At 40.1% G+C, this 12,122-nt stretch overlaps 1 protein-coding gene across 4 annotated transcripts in view; it reads left to right on the forward strand.

The window, feature by feature from the left end:
• LOC149180914 (shaggy-related protein kinase kappa-like) overlaps positions 1-12,122 on the forward strand; it is a 228,951-nt gene that overhangs the window by 149,092 nt on the left and 67,737 nt on the right. For all 4 annotated transcript variants that reach the window (XM_089416387.1, XM_089416388.1, XM_089416385.1 and 1 more), the window contains exons 7-10: positions 8,592-8,648; positions 8,813-8,953; positions 9,068-9,118; positions 9,215-9,310. In XM_089416387.1, coding sequence (XP_089272513.1) covers positions 8,592-8,648; positions 8,813-8,953; positions 9,068-9,118; positions 9,215-9,310 — 345 coding nt within the window. The remainder of the gene's footprint in view (positions 1-8,591; positions 8,649-8,812; positions 8,954-9,067; positions 9,119-9,214; positions 9,311-12,122) is intronic.

Here is a 12,122-nt window from a genome sequence, read left to right on the forward strand (position 1 = left end):
TGGAGGTCCATTGCCTTGAGTATATAGATGTATGGAGGGAGCAATTGTGGAGGCACGAGTTACCCTTTCCTCAACCCTGCTTTTCCCACCCCTCTGGTGTGCCTTTTACTTCCTTTTGATAATACTTTGACAGGGAGCATAACTCATGTGTCCAAGCTTTCTTTGAATGACATAACATTTATTTACCCTTTAATGATGAGTCATCTTCTCGCTCAATAGGGTTGGGACATACTGTTAGTTTTTGGTTGCAGCGGACAGGTGTTCTAGTCTCTATGGTGTTTATGAGGCTAAATGCATCATAATGGGCCATACTCAATTGTTAAGGGCATACTAATACTTCAAACTGGGATCATCTTCCAATATTTAACTAGGCCAAGTCTTGTAAAAGTGTTCCCAACCTGTGTTATTGATGGCTAGGTGGTTAACCCTAGTAGTTGCTTCTAGCTTCTAAGGGAAGGTGTCGTGTCCTAGGTCAACCCTTCAACCATAGGTGTTTCGATAATGTGGCAACAGAGGGGAAATGCTTCATGGCTAGGCGCCATGGTCATGGGACCTGCTGATGGTCGTCCATCGCCTTGAGTATATAGATATATGGAGGGAGCAATTATGGAGGCATGAGTTACCCTTTCCTCAACCCTTCTTTTTCCACCCCTCTGGTGTGCCTTTTACTTCTTTTTGATAATACTTTGGCAGGGAGCATAACTCTGGTGTCCAAGCTTGCTTTGAATGATATAACATTTATTTACCCTTTAATGATGGGTCATTTTCTTGCTCATTAGGGTTGGGATATACTACTAGTTTTTGGTAGCAACAGACAAGTGTTCTAGACTCTATGGTGTTTATGAGGCTAAGGAATACATTTTCTCCAATACCCAGAGAATGTTTCGCAAGAAAAGCCTTAATTAGATTAATTGACCAATTATTAATTATTTTCCCAAGTTTAACTTAGGAAAACTAGTTAATTAAATCATATTAATTGAGGCAAATCGATTTTGCTCTAGAGACTTCCAGAAAAGTCACTTGATAGGGTCAAGATGATCTTAGCCATCGATTGTGATTAGATCGTGGCCGTTGGTTACTCAACAAGAGATTAGAAGAGTAAGTTGATGGGGCTCTGGAGAAGACAACAAAGACACTCAATGGTACAATTTGCAGTGCGAGCGAGGGCACAAAGGGAGACACCAGTGGCAGGGTCTCAACAGAGAGATTGAGGAGAGAATTTATGGAGAAATTTTCCACAGTGATTTGAGCATTCTAGTGTCACGAAGGGAGGCCGAATTATTTTGTAGAGAGGTTGTACTAGTTAGTGTGAGTTGGTCAGTGCACAACTCTGGGCAACAAATCAATTTCCAGTTGCTGGAGATGGGTGCCAGAAGAAGTGCGAGTTGTTCAGTGGAGTTGCAGGCGGAAAAAGGCGTTGCAGAAACGATTTTCCAGTGGTAGTGTGAGTTTCGATTGGGTCGTACACATTTCCAATTGCGAGTGCGAGTTGTAGGCAGGGGTGCAAATTGCACTGAGGAGGCTGAGCTTATTTTGTAGAGGAAACTTGGATTTCCAGATTGATTTGCTAGTGGAGAAAATTGTATGTCGGAGCTTTGCCAGTGAGAGGCAAGCAATTGTTGTATTTCTCAATTTCACTGAAGATTTAATAATAATATAAACCCTCATTTACAGAAATGGTTTTCCCCACATTGGGGTTTTTCCAAGGACATCTGTCCAGAAATACATGTGTCAAAATTTTATGTGTGTGCATTATTTTATCAGTTCCTGTCTTTATTTGTGAAGATTGCAGTAGTGAATTAATTGTTATCTGCTGAATTAATTTTCTGAAGACAAATAATCTCTAGTAGATAGAAGATTAAATTTCTAGTTACTGCAATTAAGGAAATTTCACATGGTATCAGAATAGATCTAAGCATAGAGGGTTTGTAGGAGTAAATCAACACAAGGCACATGAAGAGAAAGTCAAGGGTTTTAACCCAGTTCGATTTCTTCAGTTATTCTCCAATCTATTTGAGTTCACTACATTTCCATATTTTCCAAAGATGTCCGCAGCTGGTTTGAGAGATCAGGAGAGGTTGGATGGAGCCTCTAACTTTGGAGTTTGGAAAGCTAAGATGTCATTCCTTTTGGATGAGTATGGATTGAGGGAGTTTGCGGAGAATGTGCTTGCTGTACCGACCGATCCACAACAATTGACCACCTATAAAATGGAGAATGCCAAAGCAAATAGGATTATCATTGATGGTGTCAAGGACCATATAGTTCTGCATATCACAAAGATGGACACAACAAAGTTGATGTGGGACACGATTGTCAACCTGTACCATAGTCCTTTACAGAGCAAGAAGATGTTTCTCAAAGAGAAGTTGAGGACCATCAAGTAGCATAAGGGTGAGGACATGACTTCTTATTTCACCAAGGTTCGACTTTCCAGAGATGAATTGGCTGTAGTAGGAGACAAGCCAAATGACGATGAGCTAGTGCGCAGAACACTCAATGGATTTTCCAAGGAATGGAGATGTTCATTCAAGTGATTTCTGGGCGAGACACACTTCCAGGATAGGATTTCCTATGGAGTGACTTCACTCAGGGGGAGCTTAGGCTGAACATGGTCAATGGCACCAGTAGCAGCAGTGGCAAATCACCGAAGGTGGAGCAAGAAAATGTCACCTTAGCAGGAAAAGGGAAGGTGAAGAAGGGTTCCAGTAAGGGACAAGGCTCAAAAGGAGACAAGAAGGAGGACTTAAGTAAGGTCAAATGTTTTGGTTGCGGTAAGCATGGTCACTATGTTAGCCAATGTCCTAACTGGAAGAAGGAAAAGAAGGGGAAGTAGACAACAACTTAAACGGACACTGAGGATTTGTCTTCTTAGAAGATTAATTTGCTCTCGTAGCATGCCTATCTAGCTCCACGTCCACTAGAGTCTAGTATATAGACAATGGAGCGTCAACACATATGATAGGGATTAGAGACTATTTCTCCAGTTACAGGGAAGAGGAGATGGACTTCTAGATATAGATGGGAAACAAGACGAAGTGTACTCCAGTTGGGGGAGGCACCATCAACATTTAGAGGGAGTCAGGCAAGAACACTGGTGTTACAAATGTGCTGCATGTGCTAGGTCTATGAATGAACCTGATTTCAGTTTCTACACTACATGATAAGGAGTACGATGTCTACTTTTTGGGGCAGAAGGGGTACATCAAACACCAAGAGTTAGAAGAAGGTCAAAGTTCAAATAGATTGGGGTTCGAAGCAACAAGTTGTACAAGTTACAGTTCGATTCTCCAAAGGCACTGATTAGCAACAATAGTAGCAGTGGTGAAGACTTGGAAGAGTTGTGGCATAGGAGGATGGGACACTTGCATCATGGGGCACTGAAATTGCTCAGCGAGACTAACTGGGGTTCGGGAATTGAGCACGAAACACTATGACATGTGCATAGGGTGTGTACTTGGGAAGTTCACAAAGGTAGCGTTCCCAAGGAGTGATAGTAGAGCAAGTGGTGTCCTTCAGTTAGTACACTCAGATATTTGTGGCTTGTTGTCTACCAGATCTCTCAGGGTTACAAGTATTTCGTGACCTTCATTGATGACTACTCCAGGAAGACCCAAATCTATTTTTTGAAGACGAAGGACGAGGTCTTCAGTCAGGTCCAAGAGTTTAAGTCTGTTGTGGAGAATATGACAAGAAAAGTTATCAAGGTGCTTCATACAGATAATGGAGGCGAGTACACAGATAAAGCCTTCACAGGGTTCTATGCGAAGGAGGGCATCGAGAGAGAGTGGACAACTCCGTACAACCCACAACATAATGGGGTTGCAGAACGGAAGAATAGAATGATTGTTGGAGCAGCAAAGACTATGTTATATGACTAGGATATGCCTAAGTTTATATGGGCAGAGGCATGTAGCACAATAGTGTACATACAGAATAGGGTTCCTCACAGAGCGTTGGGGAAGATAACACCAGAGGAGGTCTTCACAGGGAAGAAGCCAAAAGTCGAGCACTTCAGGATCTTTGGCAGCGTAGCATACTGTCATGTGCCAGATGATAAACGCACCAAATTGGATCAAACTATAGAGAAGGGCTATTTTGTTGGCTACAACGAAACATCCAAGGCATACAGGATCTATTTTCCTGGTAGTAGGGGGATCATCGTGAGATAGGACGTGAAGTTCCAGGAGGAGAAAGCCTTCAGGGATCTCACGAGTTGCCAATAGATGATTAGAGTTGGCCAACAAAAGCTCCGAGGGTTGAGCAACAACTGTAGGGACAACCACAGGGACAACAAAGTACTAGTACAATTACTAGCACAAGCACTAGCTCAGGTGCAGGAGGTCTTGCGAATTCATAATAGATGGAGCAGTAGGGGTAGGATGAGGAGCTAGAGGCTCCAACCACCACTAGCATGAGAAGGAACAACAAGGTGCTTCAGACGTTGAGAGATGTGCAAGAGTTCATGGGAGCTGCTAGAGTGAGCACTAGAGAGCATAGACAACCATATAGGTACAAACCGTTGGTGATAGAAGTCGTCGACAGAGAAGCTTCTAGCTATGAGGAAGTTGCACAACATCAGGTGTGGCAAGATGCCATGGTGGAGGAGTACAACTCCATCAAATGATGTATGGGAGGTCGTGCCTAGACGTGTGGATAGGTCAGTTGTAGGTTCTCGATGGATCTATAAGATCAAGTATGCTACAGATGGTAGGGTGGAGAAGTATAAGGCTAGGTTCGTGGCCAAGGGGTATGCACAGAAGGAAGGCATAGATTATGAGGATACCTTCACACTAGTGGCCAGATACACTTCCGTCAGGGTCGTGATATCTCTAGTAGCACAAATGGGATGGCTGATTCACTAGATGGATGCCAAGACAACTTTCTTGAACGAGGTGATAGCGGAGGAGCTGTACATCAAACAACCATAAGGTTTTGAGATGCATGAGAGAGGAGTGCATGTGTGCAGACTTAAGAGGGCACTATATAGGCTCAAACAAGTTCCCAGAGCATGGTATCGTCGGATAAACAAGTACTTGCAGCAGATGGGCTTCGTTAAGAGAGAAACAGATTCCAACCTCTACTATTTGATGGTAGGAGGTGAGCTACTCATCCAAGTTTTGTATGTGGATGATCTATTCTTGACAGGGTCATCAAGGCTCATAGAGGACTACAAGAGGGGCTTGGAAGCCAAGTTCGAGATGAAGGATTTGGGATTCATGCATTACTTCCTAGGACTGAAGTTATGGCAGATGAACGAGGATATCTTCCTTGGGAAAGGGAGGTATACTATGGATATCTTGAAGAGGTTCAAGATGCAGGACTGTAGAACCATGTCCACGCCAATGATTACCAACTAGAGGAAGATAGACGCATCATAGGACGCATATGGGGACCCAACCTTATATAGGCAGCTCATCGGATCTCATATGTATCTGGTCAACACAAGGCCAGACATTTGTTTTGTAGTCAACACTCTCAGTCAGTTCATGGTGGAGTCGAAGAGAGTAAAATGGACAACAACGAGACACATATTGAGCTATCTATGAGGCACATTCGAGTATGGATTGAGATATGCTTGAGGTAATGGTGTCAGTTTGTGTGGATATATAGATGCTGACTGGGCAGATAATTCAGTGGATTGAAAAAGCACCTTAGGGTGTTGCTTCAGTATTGGATCAAGGGTTGTCTCTTGGTGCAATAGGAAGCAGAAGTCCATGGAACTGAGTTTTGCAGAGGCAAAATACATGGTAGCAATCATGGCCACATGTGAAGCTATTGGCTTCAGAAGTTGCCAGTGGGTTTGTTTGGTCAGAGGTTGGGTTCAACTAGTATCTACTATGATAATCAGAGTTGCATCAGGCTCTCTGAGAATCCAATCTTTCATGATAGGTCGAAGCATATCGACATCAAATACCACTTCATCAGAGATTGTGTACGTGGATTAGTTCGACTATAGCATGTTCCCACAGATCAACAGATTGCAGATTTTCTCACGAAGGCCTTGGGTAAGGCAAAGTTTGTCTACTTCAGGAATAAGAAGGGAGTAGTGGAGAATACCTTCCTCGCTAAGAGGGAGTGTTAGTTTTTGGTAGCAATAGATAGGTGTTCTAGTCTCTATAGTGTCTATGAGGCTAAGGAACACATTTTCTCCAATACCCAGAAAAGGTTTTGCAAGAAAAGCCTTAATTAGATTAATTAGCCAATTATTAATTATTTTCCCAAGTTTAACTTTGGAAAACTGGTTAATTAAATTAGATGAATTGAGGAAAATCGATTTTGATCTAGAGAGTTTCGAAAAAGTTACTTGACAGGGTGAAGATGATCTTAGCCATCGATTGTGATTAGATTGTGGCCGTTGGTTGCTCAATGAGGCATTATAAGAGGAAGTTGATGGGGCTTTGGAGAACACAACAAAGACACTGAATGGTGCGATTTGCAGTGAGAGCAAGGGCGCAAAGGGAGACACCAACAACAGGGTTTCAACAGAGAGATTTTTCAGAGAAATTCTCCACAGTGATTCCAACATTCCAGTGTCAGGAAGGGAGGTTGAATTATTTTGTAGAGGGAAACAAATCGATTTCTAGTTGCCAAAGGCTGGTGCCAGAGGAAGTACGAATTGTTTAGTCGAGTTGCAGGCAGAAGAAGGCATTGCAGGAATGATTTTCCAGTGGTAGTGCGAGTTTCAGTTGGGTCGTGCGCATTTCCAGTTGCCAGTGCAAGTTTCAGGTAGGAGTGCGAGTTGCAGGTAGGAGGCTGAGTTTATTTTGCAAAGGAAACTTGGATTTCTAGATTGATTTACCAGCAGAAAAAATTGTATGTTGGAGCTTTGCTAGTGAGAGGAAAACGATTGTTGTATTTCTCAATTTCATTGAAGATTTAATAAGAATATAAACCCTCATCTGCAAAATTGGTTTTTCCCACATTGGGGTTTTTCTAGGGACATTTGTCCAAAAATATCGGTGTCAAAATTTCATGTATGTGCATTATTTTCTTAGTTCCTGTATTTATTTGTGAAGATTGCAATAGTGAATTAATCATTATTTGCTGAATTAATTTTTTGAAGACAAATAATCTCCAGTAGATAGAAGATTAAATTTCCGGATACCACAATTAAGGAAATTTCACACATACAAGGGTTCCGTTATTATGTGATGGAGCATCAAGTGCTTAGGAACCGACTGATGGCTAATGTGTCCCAACCATCTTTTGCATTTTACTTTTTCCTCTTCTTTCATTGTGACCATCTTACGCTTTACCTTTATTTTAGTTGCATCAACATCTAGGGAAAAGTTTCTGCTCCAGATTCAAGGATGAGGATATGAGGGTGCCAATCCCAATGAACCAATGACAACAAACCCAAAGGATGGATATGAAATAAGGGGAATGGTGGAGAGTGGTAAGTATGGAAAAGCTATGGACATGCTACTTCATTCCAAGTTTCCCATGTAGTGCCCCTCCTATAACCCTAAGGCCTCAAGGGAGGTCCCACAGGACTAGGGCCAAAAATTAACCTCCCTGGTAAGGTGAGAGAACAAATTTACAGTTAAGATCAGTCAATCATCTAGATCACCCCTTAATTCATATTAGAATTTACAGTTAAGATCAGTCAATCATCTAGATCACCCCTTAATTCATATTAGAATGCCCAAAACATTAAGTAAATGCATATGATTGCAAAATGGTTAAAGTAACTGCTGAATGGTCACCCACCTTCCTTCAAGAAGAATGCCAGATGGCGAGAGGTGTCTGACTGGTGCAAATGACAGAGGAATATGTCATATCATCGTATATTGAGCAATGTAGGGCTGCTAGCTACTTGGCTATCCAAAGTAGGAGAATTGTTTTCTCCTAGAGGGTTACCCACTTTTGTGTTGGTAACAGTTCCTCTCTTTGTTTGTCCTTTGGTTCGCTAGCAAAAATTTTGAGCTGATGTTTCTGTTATCATTTTTTAGATTTTTTCAAGCTTGTAAAGTATGTTCAATATTTGTTGAAGAATTTTCTAGATCAATGGCACGAGAATTATGTAATTCAAAACCATTGTAACATTGCAACAAATACTCTCATTGGAAGTAATCCACAGGTGAAAAATGAACTTAAGTGCAGAAGTCATAAAAGTATATGGCGATTTAGACTAATATGACCATCCAAATTAGCTAAGGGAAGTAAAGGTACATACAGTGCTTGTATGTTTGTGGTAAGAAAATCTACAAATAAAATGAGTCACATTAGAAATAACATTAGGAAGAGTAAGCTCGTGCATCTTGTGTTATTATTGCCTGTGGTTTTAGGGTAAATTTCTATTCACCAGCATCTAAAAGATACTTCTTTCTTTGATGTTTTTTTTTTTGGTAGGAAAGAAAGTATCATAAACACATGATTAGAAAGAATCTTTGTTTTTTAACTTGGACTTCTATACATTCTCAGAATTCTATCCAAAGTTGGGTATAGATATTGGGATTGTTGAATGGGACCAAACATAGTGTGCAATTATTACAATACTTTACAGTTACTCTTTTTCAGTATTGCTTGTACTGAAGCAATCAAAGATTTCCCTTCCTTAATATCCTAATGTTTTTTCTGGTTTTCAGGTGAATCCTCACACACATCAGTTAAAGCTTTGTGATTTCGGCAGTGCAAAAGTACTGGTGCGTTTTCTATTCATTCAGTTGGATAAATTGCTTCATGTGTAAAGCTCTTTCTTATTAAGCTTACTGCCTGCGATATTGTGCATACTCATATAAAGGGACAGGTCTTTCTTGTGTTGGTTATCTGCACCTTGCTTTATCTTTAGCGTGGTTCTATGTATCAGGTTAAAGGGGAGCCAAACATTTCATACATATGCTCCAGATATTATCGAGCTCCTGAGCTTATATTTGGTGCTACTGAATATACAACTGCAATAGATATGTGGTCAACAGGTTGCGTGATGGCTGAGCTACTTCTCGGACAGGTTGGTAGGAAATAGTATACTCTGTTTATTTCACTCTGATGGTTTGTCATTAAATTTGGTTTAAGTCTATCTATTACATAACCTTATATTTCTTTCTATTTCTCTGTCATACAGCCTTTGTTCCCGGGAGAAAGTGGTGTGGACCAACTTGTTGAAATCATCAAGGTAATTTCTTTTGCTGTTGATACGTGCTAAAGCTCCTGTGGCAAATCATTTATGCGAGTGTTGCTCTACTGATTTTCATTAAGACTTCTCTTACAGGTTTTGGGAACACCTACCAGGGAGGAAATAAAATGCATGAATCCTAATTATACTGAATTCAAATTCCCTCAGATAAAGGCTCACCCTTGGCACAAGGTACAGGTCATCTTTTGCATTTGAAGCTTAGATTTATCATTGTGCTCAGATTGATGAACTATACCGTGCTTTTTTCATTGTGAGAATGTTGTGAAAAGTGGTAGGCGTGTGATCACTCACATACACACACGCAGATGTGCACAATAGTGAATACCTGAGTACCTTGAAGCTTCTTTGGATCTAAAATCCCTGACTGCTGCCCAACTTGCCTACCAGGTTAACCTTGCATAGCAATAATTTTGATGATTTCCTAGGCACCTTTCATGAGGAATACGTGATGGGCTACAAAATTACAAGAATAAAGTGTTGAACTATATGAACTAATTTTTATTATCAATCCCGGATTGTATAAACTTCAGAGGTATCTTAAATTATACATGCAAACTACAGGGATTAGGCCACTGAGAAATATAATGTTCAAGAGTTCTAAATTCTCTTAGCCTAAGATGCATCTATGAAAAAATGATCTTCAGACATGAGAAATTAATCGCAAACAAATTCATTCAATAACTAGAAAACATGGTGAAGGTAATGATCCTAACTACTACCTGTTCATTCAACGGCTGAAGTTGAACAGTGTTCACAACAGTATCTTTCAGTAATCAGGATGAAGAAATGAAATCACACTACACTGCTAACTATGAAATCATACTACACTGTACAGTAAGAAGGGGTTTCATCAGTTGCCTTCCTTTGAGTGGTCCCTTACTCAACCCTTGAACAAGCTCTAAATTACCACTGATATAACAGAGTTTATATTAACTAGTAACGCAGAGATTACAGAACTGTTCCCAGCTCTGAATCCTTTGTCATAATCCGATTGGAAAGAGAGAAGTTCAAACCAGAACTTATTTGATCTCTGCAACTTAGTTAAACCAATGTTCCATCAAGTTTCAAGGAAGGGGGGACACAGAAATGGGGAGACACACAGGGGGGATGTGTGGGAGCACCCACAAGATTTAGGGAAATTCAAGGGGGACAGGGGGACATCAGGGTGTGTGTGTGTGTGTATAATTCAAATTCAATAATGAAATACATTGATTCATACATCATAAATGATTCAATGAAACAGAAATAGTAAAATATTATATACATAGATTTAAATTAATTGATCTTCATTCTAGAATCTACATTGATTTAAATTCACCATTCATCATTCTAGAATCTATGCCATTTTAAATTGATCATTCATGATTCTAAAATATAATTAGCAATTTAGCACTAAGCAAAATGGAAGATACTAAAGTGTGAAGATTGGAATAGTAAATTGAAATTACTCAAACTCAAAAACAGTCAAAAGTGATGAGTCAAAGACTCATTTTGAGGTCATCAGTATCTAGAGTCAAGACTCAAAAGTTAAAATTGAAAATGAACCAATGCTATCAAGATTAGATTGGTCATCGAACCACTTGACCCCAAAACCGGAAACTGGAAAAAAGAACTAGTCAGCAAAAAAATACATAAATATTCAAATTTTGAAAAAAAGAAGACATAAATATTCATGTGAATCCATATGAATCCAAACCATTATACACAAATATGCAATGTTCCTCATAGATATTTAGTAAGGGTGCATATAACCTAAATAGCTTCGATTGCAATCCATATTTGAACAAAAATACATCAACAAAGAGGCTCTAGATAGGCTCTATAGTCCAAAAAAGTCGAGCTACAACAAATACTTACATATCATCACAACAAGTAACTATATTGGGATCCTCCTCATCAATATCACCCTCTAATCATTAAAATTAGATAGAAAAAGCTTAACATGTCAAATATATATTTTATTTGAGTGATGGGTACATTTTTGCTAAGGCCATGATAGAGGAGTTCAACAATCAATGCTACCAACATCAAAGTACATAAAGGGGTTAGTGCTCTTCATTAAATGCTAGTTCCATGCACTCATATATGATAGAATCCAGTGGGAATGTTGCAATCCCCCCATTCGTGAAATCTTGAAAACTGTTAAGTGTGCTAGATTTTGAGTGGGATTTAAAATTGTACTTTCTCCATATGAAATCCAATGAAGTGGGAACCACTCTCAAACATCTTGAAACAATTAATAGTAATGTGAAAATTTTAAGCACTTTTACTTTGAGAATTTACCATTAATTATAGAGCATTAGTAGGGCCCTAGAGTTGAATACTAGGTTTCCCCCTCATAAATTATTGTTTTATGCAACATTTAGTGGGGAATGCCCACAAACATCCCTTTTGGGGAAACTAATTCCCCACACTGGGGAAATGTTTCCCTGAGTTTCCCCAAAAGGGGGACTTGGGGAAATGTTTCCCTAGGTGTCCTCCTTTCCCGGGGAGCATGGGAAACATGGGGAGTGTTACCACAAAATCTAGCAGGCCTTGGAGAGGGAAACCCTATAAGACAAAGAGTTAGACTAAGTGCTAACAATGGGACAATGGCGCACTATCACCACAACCAAGGTCCCCTGCTCTTTACAAAATTTCACCGATGGGAGGAGTCCCGATAGGATAATAATCACCTTTATTGATATTCTAGGGCTTAAGGTGCAATGTGATGGATTATGACCCCTCAAGGAATGCTCAAGGTGATGATATAATGCTTCAAAAGGTGCTTCACTCCCTATAAGAGCCGTATAAATGGATTGCACAAAAGCTAGGGTTTCGTAAATTTGCGTGGATGAGGGTACTGCCAAGATCAAGGAAATAGGGAGAAAGGGCTTCTTACGATATACTTCACCAAGTACTAAGTTCATACAACCCTCAAAGAAGTCCCCAAGTTGAGGAAAACTAGCTAGGGTTTCCCTCTTAGGGCAACGCTTAGAGAGAT

The sequence above is a fragment of the Pinus tabuliformis genome, chromosome 3_2 (assembly GCF_031772625.1).
Source record: "Pinus tabuliformis cultivar Carrire ecotype Pingquan chromosome 3_2, CPIR1, whole genome shotgun sequence".
NCBI lineage: Eukaryota > Viridiplantae > Streptophyta > Pinopsida > Pinales > Pinaceae > Pinus > Pinus tabuliformis.